This window comes from Sesamum indicum, linkage group LG9, assembly GCF_000512975.1.
Source record: "Sesamum indicum cultivar Zhongzhi No. 13 linkage group LG9, S_indicum_v1.0, whole genome shotgun sequence".
Taxonomy (NCBI): Eukaryota; Viridiplantae; Streptophyta; class Magnoliopsida; order Lamiales; family Pedaliaceae; genus Sesamum; species Sesamum indicum.
In genome coordinates, this window is record NC_026153.1 from 6,719,290 (window position 1) to 6,735,964 (window position 16,675).

At 35.9% G+C, this 16,675-nt stretch overlaps 1 protein-coding gene and 1 long non-coding RNA gene across 5 annotated transcripts; both read right to left on the minus strand.

The window, feature by feature from the left end:
• Nucleotides 1-2,301, minus strand: LOC105170917 (transcription factor BEE 1). Of its 2 annotated transcripts, none has more exons than XM_020696915.1 (5): nt 1,664-2,301; nt 1,448-1,570; nt 1,228-1,320; nt 1,063-1,140; nt 1-959 (listed from the first exon to the last, which is right to left on the minus strand). In XM_020696915.1, exons 1-5 carry the CDS (start codon nt 2,021-2,023, stop codon nt 834-836), a joined length of 780 nt encoding a protein of 259 aa, XP_020552574.1. In that variant the 5' UTR covers nt 2,024-2,301; the 3' UTR covers nt 1-833. The 2 variants fall into 2 exon arrangements, with proteins under 2 accessions (XP_020552574.1, XP_011090153.1); XM_011091851.2 differs by having other exon boundaries at nt 2-959; nt 1,228-1,362.
• Nucleotides 2,794-12,713, minus strand: LOC105170919. Of its 3 annotated transcripts, XR_848524.2 has the most exons (10): nt 11,173-12,713; nt 10,495-11,086; nt 9,356-9,817; nt 8,942-8,961; nt 6,409-6,983; nt 5,906-6,130; nt 4,565-4,697; nt 3,641-3,704; nt 3,447-3,546; nt 2,794-3,328 (listed from the first exon to the last, which is right to left on the minus strand). It is a non-coding gene; the product is annotated as an uncharacterized LOC105170919 (long non-coding RNA). The 3 variants fall into 3 exon arrangements; XR_848523.2 differs by lacking the exon at nt 5,906-6,130 and having other exon boundaries at nt 2,797-3,328; XR_002287838.1 differs by lacking the exons at nt 5,906-6,130; nt 6,409-6,983 and having other exon boundaries at nt 2,799-3,328.

Consider the following 16,675-nt stretch of genomic DNA (forward strand, 5'->3'; position numbering starts at 1 on the left):
TATTGTATGATTAGTGGAACTAGTGACTCGGTAACATGACTGAATCTGTATTATAAGAATAAGTTAAAGAATGGGACAATTAATATGCTGATTACCAAATTCAAAGTCAAAACTATTGCATTAGTCTTTAGACCAAACTGAGTTCCAAAAGGCAATTCAATGAACTCTATTGTGCTTCCCATACTCACTCAACAGCATGGAGAAGCAAAAATGTCAAGAATTCTACATGATTTCTTCCACCTTGCAAATTGATTTTCCTCCACAAGTTGTTGCTCATGACATAGTTGTTGATGGTCCTACTCCTTTGAAGATATTAATGAAATTTGTCTATTTAGTGATAGCTACTGGAAGTTAAATCTCAGGACAAGCCAAGGCCAAGACATCCTCCATCCAAGAACAAGACCAGAAGAAACACACAGAACAAGTTCTAACAGAAAAGTGTAGTAATAATTGAGAAAACATGATATCAAGAATTCAATCCATTAGACAAAGCAAGAGAAATTTGTTTGACATTTTCAAGAAATGAGAACATGGTTGGCTGCTGTCTCTCATTTAAGCAACATTTACATACGTCTGAAAACGCGTTTACTCATATACATCCGACAGTAATTACACGCGGGATTATCCGTAATATTATTGTAATGTCGGCCAACAAATATCTACTAGAGTTGTAATATCAGTTCTGATCTCAAAATTATAGACTTCTTTATTATCAAGAATTGGTTAAGTCCCCACATGCGTGTGAATTAATACAGTTGAGTATATTTCATTCTGCCTTGACTGGAACAAATTGTGCTGAGGGAAAACGAGGGAAATTAAAACTTCTTGAATCTTCATCTGTTGTCTGACGGTTGGAAATAACAGCCAAAATTGAGGTCTAATGGAGCAAACTGATGAGCAGAAGGGATTCCAGGGCTGCCTCCATTTTGTGTCTTTAGTGCTTCGAATGCCTTTGCTCTCTGCAACATGTAACGTCAAATCAAGAATTAGTTATCTCAACGTCGGATCAAGAATAGTTGTAAGAGTACAAGGATGTAAGAAGAAACAGGAAACTGAAGTCACCTGCATTGTCTCCAGAGCATCTCTGTCCGAATTGAAGTCGTAGAAAGTGCTTGCTGCAGCCAGCTTCATGGAAAGAAACTGAATCGAAAACCACGACAACTCAGAAACCGAAACCATTTTGTTTGTTAGTTCATTATGCTATTTGGGCTTCATTAGTTTCCTCACCTCTACTTGATTTTGCAAGGACTGCACATAATTGATGATCTCATCCAACATCACTGCCATTCCCATGGTCTTATAACACCCTGGAACAATGTCCTGCAAGCATCTCAACCTCTCATTAATCTTTTCTCTTCTTACCTGACACAAACACAACATGATTATACTAAAAATCCCTGTAGTAAAAATCCATCTGAAAACAGTAATAAAATTTGAAAAAACTCACTCTTTCTGCTAAACTATGACTGTCAGTGGCTTGCCCTCTCTTGGCTCTAACATGAACAACTTCCCTCGGCTTTTCCTCCTTATTCTGATCACTGTTTTTCACTTTCTTTCCTCTTCTACAACTCTGTGATCAATCCAGAAACAGATTACTAAATAAATTACACAGTTAAGACACTGTTGCATGTAAGAGAATCCAAGAACTGAACCAGAAACTCACATTCTTTCTTCCAATCCCATTATCAGAACCTTGAGCAGACGAATTTCCAGGGCTGCTGATCTCCATCGCTTTCCTCTTCCTATCGACACGATCGTTATCGTTGGAGATGACTTGCTCAGTGAGAGGAGGAACCTCCTGGATGAACAATCCAGGGAACCTGTCTGAATTTCCAGGGAACTGATGAGGGAAAAGATTGTCGAGTGGAAATCCCATGAGGCTATGGATGTCTGAGCCTGAGAGATGCTGGTGACTTAGATTTATGTCTGAAAAATGGGTTGTGAACTCAATGTTTGGATCAGCTTCAGATGAAGAGAAGGAGTGTTTAAGGTTATCAAGAGCTGGTAAGAAGAGATCAGCCATGTTAATTTAGAGCAAGAATTATATATTTTAATGGAACTTTTTCTGTTTTTTCATAAATAAACAAAGGGTTGTGAGTTGTGATTGCTATTTATATACACAGATGATGAAGCATTTTAATTCTTCAGCTTTTAAAAGAATAGTGATGCATTTGGAGTGACACGTGGCAACTTGGGCTTCGATGGTTGTGTTTTGTGGTGGGGTCCAGGTTCAGTAGATATATCCAAAATATGGGATTGGCCACATTTGGCTTCCAGACATTTATGTTTTTATTTTTAATTTTGTATAAATTTTGATTTAAAAATAAAAATACGTTTAAATTATTTAATAAGATTGTATTTTATATTGTTAATAGTATCAAACCACATTTTTTATTTGATACGTCTAAATAGATATATTTTTTCACTTTAATTATTATTTTAAAAATTATTTGTTTAATTTGAATCGATTTACACTCATATTTTGACTTTTTTTTTTAGAGGATACTCATATTTGACTTGACATTGTATGAATTTTTTATTTTTTTTGTTCTAAACTTTGTTTGTTTTCTGTCCTCAAATATTAAACTTGATTGAAAATTTATACTAGTGTGAAAATAGGGCTGAATCAAGCCTAAATTCTTCATGGTGTAAGTAATAAGAGAGATTGGAATTAATAAATAACATTAAGAAATAATTTTTAAAACACTTGAAAATATTAAAATTAAATTGATAACGGAAGTTTATTGAGTCGAAACATAATTTATGTCTATCAAGAATTCGGAGTAAGAAACCCACCGAAGGGCAAAACGGGCTATTTGTTATTGAAGAAGATTGAGGGACAATCACATGTTCCCGACCTATTGAGCAAATTACTGTGTTATTTATGTCTATAAAACGACAACTATAAATCGATATTTTATATTTATCTTTTTACATATTAGCATACATAATATTTATAATTTATCAAGAAGTTAGATAGCTCAATCCCAAATTCGGTTTCAATCCAAACCTGACTTTCAGCACAAGCTCGATTGATTTGGCACAAAAGGAAAAATCATTTGCATGTTTCTTATCCTTCTGTGTTTACCTACAACTGATGTCGTGCGTGTTTAAAACAGCGCTAGATGTTGAAATTCAATGGCTTCCAAAAAAATGGCTTTCTTTCTCTACCACCTTGTTGAGTTTGGCAATGGTTAACTCGATCGCTGTTTCTATCTGAAGGTAAACCTACTGCTCCTACTCACAGCCACAGTGCTTGTAGCCTGCCCGTGCGGTGTAACAATCTGTATCAAATTTCTCCGACATTGCACATCTCTGAGATGCTATCCTGGAAAACAGTAAAGGCAAGATAGGTGTCACTTGGAACTCCAATTTTTAAGTTCACAATGTAAAAGAAAGTTGGAGCAAATAACACAGTTGCTTGCTAACAGGATAGAAATGGTTACCAGAACTGGTACAGCAAAAAGCAGTATGAGATTTGACGCGAGCATCCATGTACTCAATAATGAGCACGTGCAGCTAATTCGTACAGCGGAACCAACATTCCTGCAACATAATTTATTTGACTACTGAACATTTCTTCAGATAATACGCTCAGTTAACAATAAACATGGGATGTCTAGGATGCTTTGAATCATACCAGTATTTTTCACCCTTTGATTCATGTCATGTCTGAAAAAAGCTGGCGATGTGCTTTGAGCACTCTGCACAACATTAAAAGAGTGATAAAACTGAATGTATGTAAAAGTTCAATTAGATGTGAAGACAAATGCACAAAAGACGTAATGTAGTCAATATACACAGGAAACTAGCATCCGTAGTCCAACATGTAGCAGTTACAGTTCAAGATAAGCTCTGGCATGGTTTCAATCATGTATCTTACTTGTTTCTGTATTTTTCTTTTGCTATTCTCTATCCTGATGATCTGATTTTATCAACAGATGTAAACGAGATCATGTCACTTACTAACCAACTTTTTACTTAAATATAGCATATCTCACAGAAACAAAAATAACACAGAGAATTACTTAGAAAATCACAGAAGATCTTTAGGTTATACTGCTGCAATTAGATCCACCAAAGTGTACGAAACATTACTGATTTATACCAGAGTTCTTAAGCTTGTAAAGCAGTCTTGTCCTTATTCCAGACAAAGCAGGAGATACTAGATGCTCCTGTCATTTGTTTTCACCACATTCTTTTAATGTAGCTATTTCCTTGCCCATTTTTTCTTTCTTTCCTTTTTTTGGTTTAATCCTGCCATCCATTTTCTACAATTCCAACACAAACTTATTATCTAACCACCTACTCAGAAGCCCAAGATCCCTGAGGACAAATTTTATATTTGTTACTGCTGAAAAAAATGTAAGAAAAGAAGGGATACCAGCTACTGAGAAGAGAGCAAATCACAACTATGTAATAACCAAACATTTTCTCTCCAGGAAAGTTTCTGAGAGTATCACAGTTGGGTTTCTTATACAAATGGAGTTAGGTTCTCCCCAAAACATCACCGCCTATATTTAAAATGATGATAAGCAGGTTTATCTGGAAAATAAAAACAAACCTTTCTGCAATAAAACAAGGGCCAGATGCAGGATTGGCTTTAACCAACTGCAACTGGTGCTTCAGTCTCCCCAATTTCTGCTTTCAAGTTTCCAGCAATACTTGAATTTTACCAAGTTACATGCCAGGAATTGCTGGAGATGACATCAAAATACCAGTTAATAATGAAATAGTACTTAACAAGTCAATCTCAGTTTACAAAGTTAAATACCAAAGGTGACAATTTGTGTAGCTGATTCATTTAAGTTCTTTTCAATTTCAAGGGATCATACTCAAACCACTGTGTCTAGCTGATCTATTTAAGTTGTTACCAATTCCAAAGCCATTGGTTTGCATGCAATGCATAATTGTTTTGAAAGCAACCTCTTTAATGTGCTTCAGAAATCACTAATATATTAACACTTCAAGACATGCCAACATATTTCAAGTTCCAACTTGAGGTACAAGTTACAACCATCAAATAACAAAGGAAATCAAGACATGTTTTGTTCCAACTAGTAACCGATAGCCACAGAAGCAGATCCCTCTAAGCTTCCGGTCCTTACAGAGTCAATTCATTGAATTGGAACAAATAAGCCATTCAATCAATTTGGAGCCAGAAAAAAGAAACATATTGTTCTTGAGATGATCTAGAAGACATGCAACCAAAAATTCCATCCCTTTCAGGAATGTTTGCCAGTAACAGAAGATCAACATACCATGAAGCAAACGCCTTATGTAGAAGATAAAGATATTTACATTCCACAAGAAAAAACAAAATCTAATATGGCAAATACTTAATCAGCACATGATATTCTTTACTGAAGGAAATAAAAGCCATGTATCAACTCTTTATTTGCTCTACAGTGATGAAAATCTTAAAAAGCTTTTTAATTCCAACTGATTTTCAAGTTTACAAATGGTTTTGACATCTATAGTATTGGCACAAAGTCTTGCAAAGGGAAATTAAAATTTTACAACTTAGTTCTACGTTTTCCTCTCATGCTATAGAGCATATCACCTGACACCAAAATTGGGGATAACTAAGATGAATCAGAAAGAGCTCTATTTGCCACAGACTCCAGAAAGCTGTATTGTTCTGTCACAAGGTTATGCATCAACAATAAAAATTCAACTTCTTCATCTACCATGTTCAGGCTTGGAAATTGCAGATTCAATTTCAAAAGACTTTAACACCTATCCCTTGATTCCTCCCAGTTCAACAGAATCATTCACCAGAAAAATCTTCTTGTTGAATCCCAGGTCTGTATTTTTGGTTTGACTAAAGTGTGGGTCCTGATGACTGCTGCTCGATATTAACAGCCAAATACCTTTTGATTCATTATTTGATCAGTTTTTCTACCTTAGTTCTGTCATCTGGGTGAGGCAAACCATTAGAAACTTCCACATTGCATTCAGTCCGAGTTATTTTCTGAAACGAGTTCAACCTTGTTGCATCCAGTTGGACAATGATGTGGGCAGAGAAGAGGCCTCTTATTGAGACAGTTGTGGCACTTGAAGCCAATGATTCTTTCTATTTTATCTGTTGTAAGAACCAATGCATCTCGCTGAATCCAAACTGCGAATTCTGGTAATATGACGAAGCTAGGAATGAATTTAAGACTTAAACGAAAAAGAGAATCATATTCCACTGATGAAAACACTTCTTCCTTATAAAGTAAAACTTATTTCAGAGTTATCATTTATTACAGGGCCATCATGTACACATAGAAGTCATTTAGAGAACTGGCAGCTACAAGTTCAGGTGCATACTTCAAAATAGTTCTTGCAATAGTAAATTCCAGGAAGGAGCATATAGGGGGAGGCAGGATCATGTAGGTAAAAATTTAGGTCACAGATTATTACCTCAACAAATTTCATAAGTCACATTATGCAGCTTAGAAGTGTATTACAGTTAACCGCAGAGACTACATCTCGGCTTCACTGATGGAAGTCCAGTCTCCAGAAAGCACTAGAAGTATTTTACTCCTAAATTGCATCAATCTTTCATCATTCTTCCTGCTTGTCAACTGTAGACCATTCAACCAATAACTACTATTAACAGGACACTTCTTCTACCATCTACAACTGTTCAACATCTTCAACTTATCCTTCTTTGTTTTAGCTTGCCTTCCTCTCTTCTGTTTTTTTACCTTCCTACTCTGGAAAGACACCTTTGAACTGTGCTCGGCAATACTAGCAGAAAGTCGCAGTGGTACCACCAGAGGAACTCTCTTCTTTTTATAAAGCACTTGTTGTTAGTCTTTCCCTGGTTTTTTTACTGTTCTCAGAGCATAATGGCTTTAGTGCTTCTACTGCCTTCTTACATTTTGGCAACTTAGCTTTTCCCTTGCTTGCATCAGTTTTCACAAACATCCAATCTCACATTTATGGCATGTATAGATACACTCAGCAGTAATAGATCCAGCAGAAGAAGAAGCCTGAAGATTGATTCAAGTTTCAAATGAGTTTCCATGAAGGGAAATTGGGAGATGAGGTTCTCGATCTTTAATAGCATCCCTACCTCTAGTAACAAAGCATGATATGACAAAATCGAAAGTGATTGACAAGTTTGACATTAAGAGGAAAAGAATATATCCAATTATTTATTTTAAGGTTTCAGTGGCAGCAGGGAATTGAATGGGCTAGCAGGAGGTGGAGAAGCAAACACACTATCAATGTAGCATCTAAACCAGTGTTAGCATCCACGGTCTAACACATTTGGATAGAAATGAATAAGACGCTTCCAATGCACATCTTTAGGGCCTGATAGATTAGCTCTGCAAATTCTAGAACAGGTTAAGCTGAAAATCATGAGCGATGAATTGCAGCAAAACTTGCAGACCTCCATATTCTATAGGCTACGGAAAATAGCCTGGACTTAGTTGTGCGCCGAGTTGCCCAGACAAGGCCGTGTCTGGGGGTCATGTTGCTTACGGGCTAGACTAGAGGAAGTTATGTCTTCTTGTATCTTTTATACCTTATCGCTTTAGTTAATGAAATTTACATTTACCAAAATAAAGAATATCTTTATTTAAGTATAAAATGTTAAACATAACCAAAATGACGTCCAATCCAATCCATGAATCACCTAACCAGAACAGCCTGATGCTTATTGTAAATTTTGACCTGAGTTTGATAGCATCTTCAAAGAAAGTAAGCAACACATAAGAAGTTAGCTCAGGAGGATGCTGCTGCAAGTGAGTAATAATTATGATAATGGTGATCAAATTTTAACATACAATCATCGTATGTTCCGTGTACTTTTACCACTTCAGTAACTGCCAGAATTAAGGTATAACCAAATCAGTTACACAAACAGACTTTCATACATAAAAGGTGGTTGAACAAAAAAGTTGTATATTCACAACCATGCACGAGTACACAAACACATGCACAATATCAACCTATCGATGTGTGTGTGTGTGTGTGGAGAGAGAGATACAGAGAGAGCAAAGTCCATAATTTTGAGAGTCTCTACATTGTGGTGCCTGTTGAAGTATAGATAGTTTACAGTGATTACAAAACAATGCAAACGGAGTGGTGGGAGGGCTTGATAGCGGCTGCACGATGGTGGAGATGAGTGGATGGTGGTAGAAGGGGATGAGAGAAGGAAAGGCTAGTAGCCTAGTAGTATAGTGGAGAAAAAGCTACTGATGGTTAGAGGATCATACAGGGTATTTTGGCAATGGCAGGTAGAATGGTGATTGGCAGAATATCAATCTTCAACCATGAAGTTCTTCACTTCTATTTTATTCATTTAAGAACGAGAGGGGTATGGATTATGCAATGAAGTGATTGCACAGGAGTTTAATGATCTTTTGTAGCCTGAATTAGCACAAATCACAAATTTATGAAAATGGATTGGTCGGACGACTCACTTTGGCAAACTTGGTATAAGTGAGCCATGGATTAAACTTTCCTGGTAGCATCAGAAAAGCTATAGAGTGGGCGGGTTTGGAACTCTACTTTACATAACTGAGCTCTATCAGCATCTTGGAATGGATTAATAGGACAACTTCTGGCAAGTTAAATCAGTTTCTCGACCTCCCGCCATGACAAAGGCAGGAAAAGACAAAACACGCCAATGTGGCAATTATTTGTTATTGAAAGTTAAACAAGTGACAAATAAAATATATCCCCTCCATCCCAATTTGAAATGCCCATTTAAGATGGAGCAAAATTTAGATGAGATTTGCAGGAGTAAAAGATTTCAGTATCTTTCCACATTTTCCCTCAAAGGTAATGGTTGGACTGGGAGTTGCTGGAGTTGCATTACTTTTCTAAGTGGGATAATACTTTTGATTTGCACAAATAATAATCAACACCCAAAGGCACTCAATTCCCAAAGAGGGTGCAAAACCACCAGAAGAAACCTCAGGAACTAAGGGCATTTTACCTTGGCAGCTCACTGCTTCCCTGCAAAACCAACAGAAATAAGATGATCATTGACAATGATTTAGCTGCCAAAGAAAGATTCAGAATTGAAAACAAAACATGTTAGGCAACCATGTTTTCCAAGACCATACAAGTAGAAATAAAAGGCCCACAGAGTTTTAGCATCCATCCAAATCAATAATCATTTTCAATCAAGGGAATATTGGTGCATTGCATAAAAGAACTCAGTATAATTTTCATCTCATGGATCCATTACAGATCTTTTCTGGAAGTATGATGCATTACATTCATTGATTCAGCCATGACTTGTGGAAAAAAGCTGCCATCTGATTCTCTAGAATCTTTATTCTTTAATAATAAGATTTGCCTATTTTCATGACAAAAATATGCCGTCAACAATTAAAAGCCCTAATACCTGATGAGAATTTCTTTCTTACAGGGCCCGCATTTGTAACTATCTGATCTATCTGCTCTTGAGGAAAAGGTACTCAAACCCCTTTCTCTTGACCGACTTCTTCAACACTCTGCTGCTATCATGAGGTTTTCCAGAAACTAATCTCATTGGACTGACGAGCAGTTCTTTCTCTTCAAACACTTTCAGGAGATGCAATCAAACATGATACTCGTCCAGCCAATATTTATCTATCTTGCTTGTGGAATCTTCAAGCATGGAACCATGTTTCATGACTATAACGGGGATAAGTCTTTTCTTCTCAAAATCTAGAAGGTACCTGGCTACTTCTCCTTCATAGTATTTTGCATGAATTATAACCTTTTTAAATGACCTGATGGATAATTTGGAATGCTTGTCCACCTCGGAAAGCAGGTTAGCGTTCCCAATATCATCCCATTTGATGTTAGCATCAAGCTCCCTAATCTGCGCATATGAAAATATTCATGACATCTGTTTTCATTATGTATAACGCAGATTGCTACAGTCTCATCTGTCCACATTTCTCTTTCTATTCGTGGAGGGAAATAGCATGTCTGAGTGGACAGTTATTCATTGTACACTTTCCCCTGAAGACCACAATCCATAAATTGTTGTCGTCCAGAGTTTGATATTGTACAAAGGCGGGTCATAATCCAAGTAAAATGTAACTTAGAGACATGGATAATATAAATAGAATGTTGATATCCATGTCAGTGTTCTAGTAGTATGCATATAGTTGTTCATTAGCTTAGATAGTGACAACAGACAAAACAACATGGTTAATAAAACAGAATAATAAGAGAGACATGCATGGAGAGCGAGCTGCTCCACAGGTTTACCTTTCCTAACCATCTTGTTGTATCTTTCTACTCCTTTTTATTATTCATGCAATTTACCTTTCCCCAAAAAAGATCACAGGTTTAAGTCAATGTATGCTAGGAATTAAATTTTCCTTCCGCTTTCTTCTTATGCCACCACGACTTGTAAATCAGGAAAATAAACTAAGGGCAATGATAAGTTTACTAACAAACTTAGCAATGATTTCTTATGTGGGTTTTAAATTACTAATCATATATTCAGAAAATAGATAAATGTAATTTAGAAAAGGAAACTTGGGTAACCTTATAAGGAACAACTTAGACTAATAGGTGACTGCAGCTGCTATAATATAGCCGGCCATGGTTCTGCTCCTTGATAGACTTCCCTATGTTGGCCCAAGACTTATCCTTGTCGATTGCACATTCAGGACAATAGTAATCGCCCCACGGCAGCAGGCTGCTCAAAACCCCTGCACACCTTGAATGAATGCCGCAGAGCAACCGTCACAGCATATCAAGTTGCTGTCCATCTTAAACAGGCAGCAATCAATATCACCTTCTATAATGCAAGAACTAAGAAGTAGCAACATCCATCATAGCCTTTCTTCTTTTGGAATCATTTAATTTAATATTCCAATTCAAATCCTTATACTGCTCTGTTGTCAATGTTCTTCTGTTTAGCTCTGACCTGAAGGCTTCTACTTCAATCACATCACCGCAAAGATGACTTGAACTCTCAACTTTTGCTGATACTGGCATTTTGCAGTAGCCATCCGGAAAGGTCCAAATTGATACAGATCAAAACCAGGTATATGTCGAGGACTGTCCATATAACAGATACTGAACCACAAACAGGGGCCATGTAATCAAGTCCACGAAATCCCAATTAAGAGTCCTAAATTGGAATTTAAACATGGAAAATAGTAAGTAGCAAAAACTGGCAAAAATGTGCAACTTTACAAGTAAGAGCAGACTTGATACCTGAGACAATCAGGCACAGAGGCTGAACCTTTGTTGGAAAGAGACTCCAAATGTATCCGTAGTGTTTTAAAAGGGACACGTGAATAAAGCCAAACAATGACGTGGAGTCTTAACATTTGACACGTCACAAAAAATCATCCAGCTCAAAAGGGCTTAAAAACAGCAAAGCATTAGACGACCTTACAAATGCGTAAACGGATACAAAATCAAACACAGAAACTCCTTTGAGATCCAGACTGCCAGAAGAAGGTGGTAGCTCCTCTTTTGGCTGACGGAACAGGTTCCTCGTATTTTTCAGAACCTGCCCTTGTAACCTTTTTGTCAGAAAAAACACTATCGGCTGGGGTGGATACCTGCCTGCTGATCTCTGCTGAAAATGAAGCCTTTTTTGCCCATCGAATGCTTCTCCTCAATCCCATCTCCGGTGTAGCCAAGTTAATATCATCATCGGATAACTCTCTTCTCTTCCTTCCTCTCCTCCTCCTTGGTGCAGTTCCTGAAACTCCATCACCATAATCAGCCACAGAATCACTGGGATTTTTTAGGGGGGGGTTTGCTCTATTTTCCAATCTTGAATTGAAATTTCCAATTTCAACATCCACTTTAATATGCTCTGGTATGTCTGATTCGGTTTTATTATTCAAAACCTCTTTTTTCTCCTTCCCCTTCTCTTTTTCGACACACTTACTGAAGCCGCATTTTCATAATCAACTCCGGCGGCACAGTTCCCTGATGGGCTTTTTTCTCTACTCTCCATACAGAAAATCTCATTGCCCCTCTCAGCATCTGCATTCACTAAACTTCAATCACAAAACTCCACCCCTCTCTGCTTGTCTCCTTCATCACAAATCCTTTCATTTGCTCCTAAATTCTCCTCACAATCATCTAAGTTGTTAACTTCATACTCTGTTAGCGTTAAATTCAAATCGAAGTATCTTCCTTCTCTCTCGCCACCCACATTCACAAACTGTTCACTAACATCCAAATTCACATCAATTATTTCCTTCTTTGCACCCGAACACTCATCGATAATCCTTCAATCAAATATAACCCCTCATGCAACTCGAAATTCACGCCTTCATTCAAATCCAAGTCCTGCAACTCACCCAAATCATCACCATCACATTTCATACAGTTTAGCCCATCATCATTTAACCCCTCATGCAACTCCAAATTCACGCCTTCATTTAAATCCAAGTCCTGCAACTCACCCAAATCATCACCATCACATTTCATACAGTTTAGCCCATCATCATTTAACCCCTCATGCAACTCCAAATTCACCCCTTCATTTAAATCCAAGTCCTGCAACTCACCCATATCATCACCATCACATTTCATACAGTTTAGCCCATCATCATTTAAATCAACTCCTTCATTCATATTTAATCCAATTCCGAAGAATTCTCCCCTATAATCCATCAAACTACCAGGAAGAAAGCAACTGTCATCAACTTCACCTTCATTAACAATGCCGCATCGTTCCTGAGGCGCGCGTCCCGACGTTCCGACAGACGACTCCAGCGGCTGCGTAGGCGGTGGGGCCGATAGATTTCCGACGAGCACAACTCCTCGGAACCTCCGTCTTCATAGACGATCTTCAACCTTCCAGCAGCAGGTACGTACACCAGAACCCAACCATAGCATGTCCCCGGCCCTTGAAACTCCTTCTGCACCCTTCTCCCCACACACCACTCCCAATAATTTCACAAACAATACCTGAAGAAAACAAAGAAAAAAGAAAATCAGAAATAAAAGATTAAACACCAGCAAGAAACCGATACACAGAACCGTTCCAGGTAGAGAGAGAACCGGGGGGGGGCTCTGTTTCTCTCTCTCTCTAGAACGGAAGAACAAAGTTAGGTGGTGCTGACAGTGTGAGAGTGTGGGGACAGCCACACTACCACACACACTCAGACAGTCCGCTGGGTTTCTACGCACAACTCCCTAGGCGGAAGGTACAACACACTGCTGAATCGGATTCTGCCAAAACAGACAGATTTTGAAATAAACTTATTCCCTGTCCGGATTTCCTTTTAATTGGAAGTACAACCCATGGAGAGGAAAGTACAGCTCAGATAGCGACTGGGGAGTGTTTGGAAACAGTGAAGAAAATAAAAGGCATCTTCGGATCAGGTACATTTCCTCTTTTGGCCCTTGGATATTCACCTCCTCACACTCACAGTCACACCGATTTCATTTATTCCTATGGTATATTATAAATTGTTGTCATGCCATTTTGATATAATTATAAATATTTTTTATTATTTAAATAATTATAAAAAATTTTATAAAATCAACGAATATTAACAAATATTCTTCTATAACGATCTTTTATGAAAGAATATTTATTAGACATTCACTAATTTTAAAATAAATATTTATAATTTTTTAAATAATAAAAAAAATTATAATTATAGCAAATCATACGAGACTTTTTGTAATTTACCCTAATTCTTATGTTAAATTTACAAGAATGGTATTCTTGAATTTGTGTGAGCGGTATTTACGAGTACCGCTGGCATTCATATCTCTTAATTAGCATTTTCTGAATCTGAATTTGAATATTTAATGGTTGGTTATATTCTGACAATTTTCATTTAACGTATTACCTTTTAATTTGTCTACACTCTACTATTTTTCAAAAAAGAATCATACACACGTCGAACATCGATAATATCGATTCTGATACTTTTCACCTAACATATTACCTTTCAATTTGTTTTGTTCGATATAAATATTTTATATACGACACACACCTTTCAGTTTGTCTTTTTCCAATTCTAAAATGTTTTTCCTCCTATGCCTTGATACTTTTACAAATTATGTGCACTCGTATCGGATACTCAAATATAATATTTTGATACTTCTAAAATATAGACAGAAAACATTAAAAATGTATATTTTCTGGTGAAAAATTACAATTCATATATTCTATTAGAAACTAAAATCGACAGTCAGGTCTTATATTTTATTAATATAAATAGGTCGTGCGTATAAAAATTTTATTACAACGATGATTTCCTGATATTTATGGGAGCAGCATTTATGAGTGGAAGAGTGAATAGACTGGCGTTTTTATCTCTTGACTGACATTATTTGGACTTGAATTTGAATATTTAATGATTGGTCGCTTTATGATATTATCAATATATTACCTTTTGAGTTTGTATTTTTTTAATTTCAAAATATCTTTCGATGACATACTATTTTTTAAAAAGAAGTTGTAAATTAAGGTAAGTGTCATATTCATCCTAATGTGATTACAATAATGGTTTCCTCCAATTTATGTGAGCATCAAATGAAAAACATTCATAAATCGGTTGGGATTTAATACAATTTAGCCCCATGTGATATTATAAATGAGTAAATTATTTCTTTTAATAAAAAATAACAATTTATCCCTTTATATTTTTTAATATGATGCAATTTACCCCTGTCTAGAGGCGTAAATTGCTACTCGTACTGAATGCCTAGACGCAATGATATCATTTTCTGACATTTTCCACCTAAATATCACCTTTCAATTTGTACTTTTTCAATTACAAAGTATTTTTCTTGCGGCATACTGTTTTTAAAAAAGAATTGTAATTTGCTGAATATTTTTAATATGATAGTGTCGAATTATGACATTTTTCACCTAACATGTTACCTATCAGTATGTCTTTTTGCAATTATAAAAAGAAGTCGTAACTATATCAAATACTTGAATACAATGGTATCAAATTCTAGCTTTTTTCACGTGACGTATTACCTTTCAGTTTGTCTTTTTTATTACAAAAATACTTTTACATGCAACGCATACCTTTTAGTTTATCTTTTTCAATTATAAAATACTTTTCAAAAAAGAGGGATACTCTTATCAAATACTTAGTTACGATATTTTGATATTTTTTAATATATTTTCAAAAAGAAGTTGTAGTTATATCAAATATATACTAGATACAATAATTGAATACTTCTCAAATATATATATATATATATATATTCGATATTTCAAAAGTATCCCAAAATTAAAAACATATGTCCGAATACTAATTTATATTCAACAAATTTCTACTTATATTTTTTCTTTATAGAATATTTTCTCTACTTGAGATATTTTCCGATTAGTATTTTTCAATTATAAAATATATTTTTTCTATGATGCACTAATACTTTTAAAATGAGGTGTACTCATATAAGATACTATGATACAATATTTTAATACTATTCGAAGATACTTTTAAAGTATAAATCGAGAAAATTAATAGTGAATATATGTTAAATTACAATTCAGATTTTTTATTATAAAATAGTTACATCTTGTATTTTTTTTTAATGTAACTATGCTGCATGTATAAAAAAATTTACATCATCTATATATTTCAAAAACAGTTATGTAAAATTGAACTCATCTATGTATTTCAAAGAATTGTTTTCTTACAAGGATTACAGTGATCTTATTATAACAATGATTTTCTCGAATTTATGTGAGCAACAAAATATTTTCTCTAAGACACACTATTTTTAAGAATAAATGTAATTATACTGAATATTTTGAATACGATAGTTTCAATTATTTAAATACAATAGTATTAAAATCTGTCCTTTGTCGCCTAATGTATTACCTTTCAATTTCCCTTTTATTATTATTATTATTACACGAATTATTTATGTGCAATGCACACTTTTGAGTTTGTACTTTTTTTCGTTTGGAAAATCCGTTTTATACTACAGATGGATATTTTTAAAAAAAAAAAGTCGTACACTTATATAAGATACTTTGTTGGATATGATTTAATGATATTTACATGTCCGTTGTCTTTCCATTTGATAATCTAATTGCAGAGATTTGTATTCCTCAATTAAGCTAACTACAATATTCGGGTTCCGCTCAATATACTCGAATCGTCTAAGGTTTCTCTCTGTCCATATATGGTAGATACAGGCACCCAGTAATGCGCGATACGCCACATTGACGATATGTTTGCACCTCCACCTCCTCTCAGCCCACTCGACATCCATCATCTAATCTCTATTAGGCTACGTAAAGCGTACAACTCGTCTAATAGCGTGGAGGCATCGGCGACTGTATCGACATCGGAAGAATAGGTGTGTGTGTGTGTGTGTGTCTCCACCTCATCCTCATCACATAATACACATCTAACTAAGTGAGATAACCATGGTTTGTCCGTCGTAGGTAGTTTCTCAAATATAGCAAGACATAAGATAAACATGTGGCAAGGTATCTTCAAAGCGCCCGAAATTAGTAAAGTCCAACCTACTTTCGGGCCTGGTGGATCAAATAATTGGGATAGAGTCCGGGTCGTAGGGATTCCACCTGCAAATCTCCAAATAATTCGATCATTATCCCCATGAATCGATGGAAGCATGTGAATAATCTCCAAGTACTTTATGTCAGTAATAAAAGGCCACTGCCACTGATCTCCCTGGATGACAGAACTAAGTTTGATGGATTCATGAAGACAAAGTGTGATCGGCCCCCCTCGGGAATCTCTCC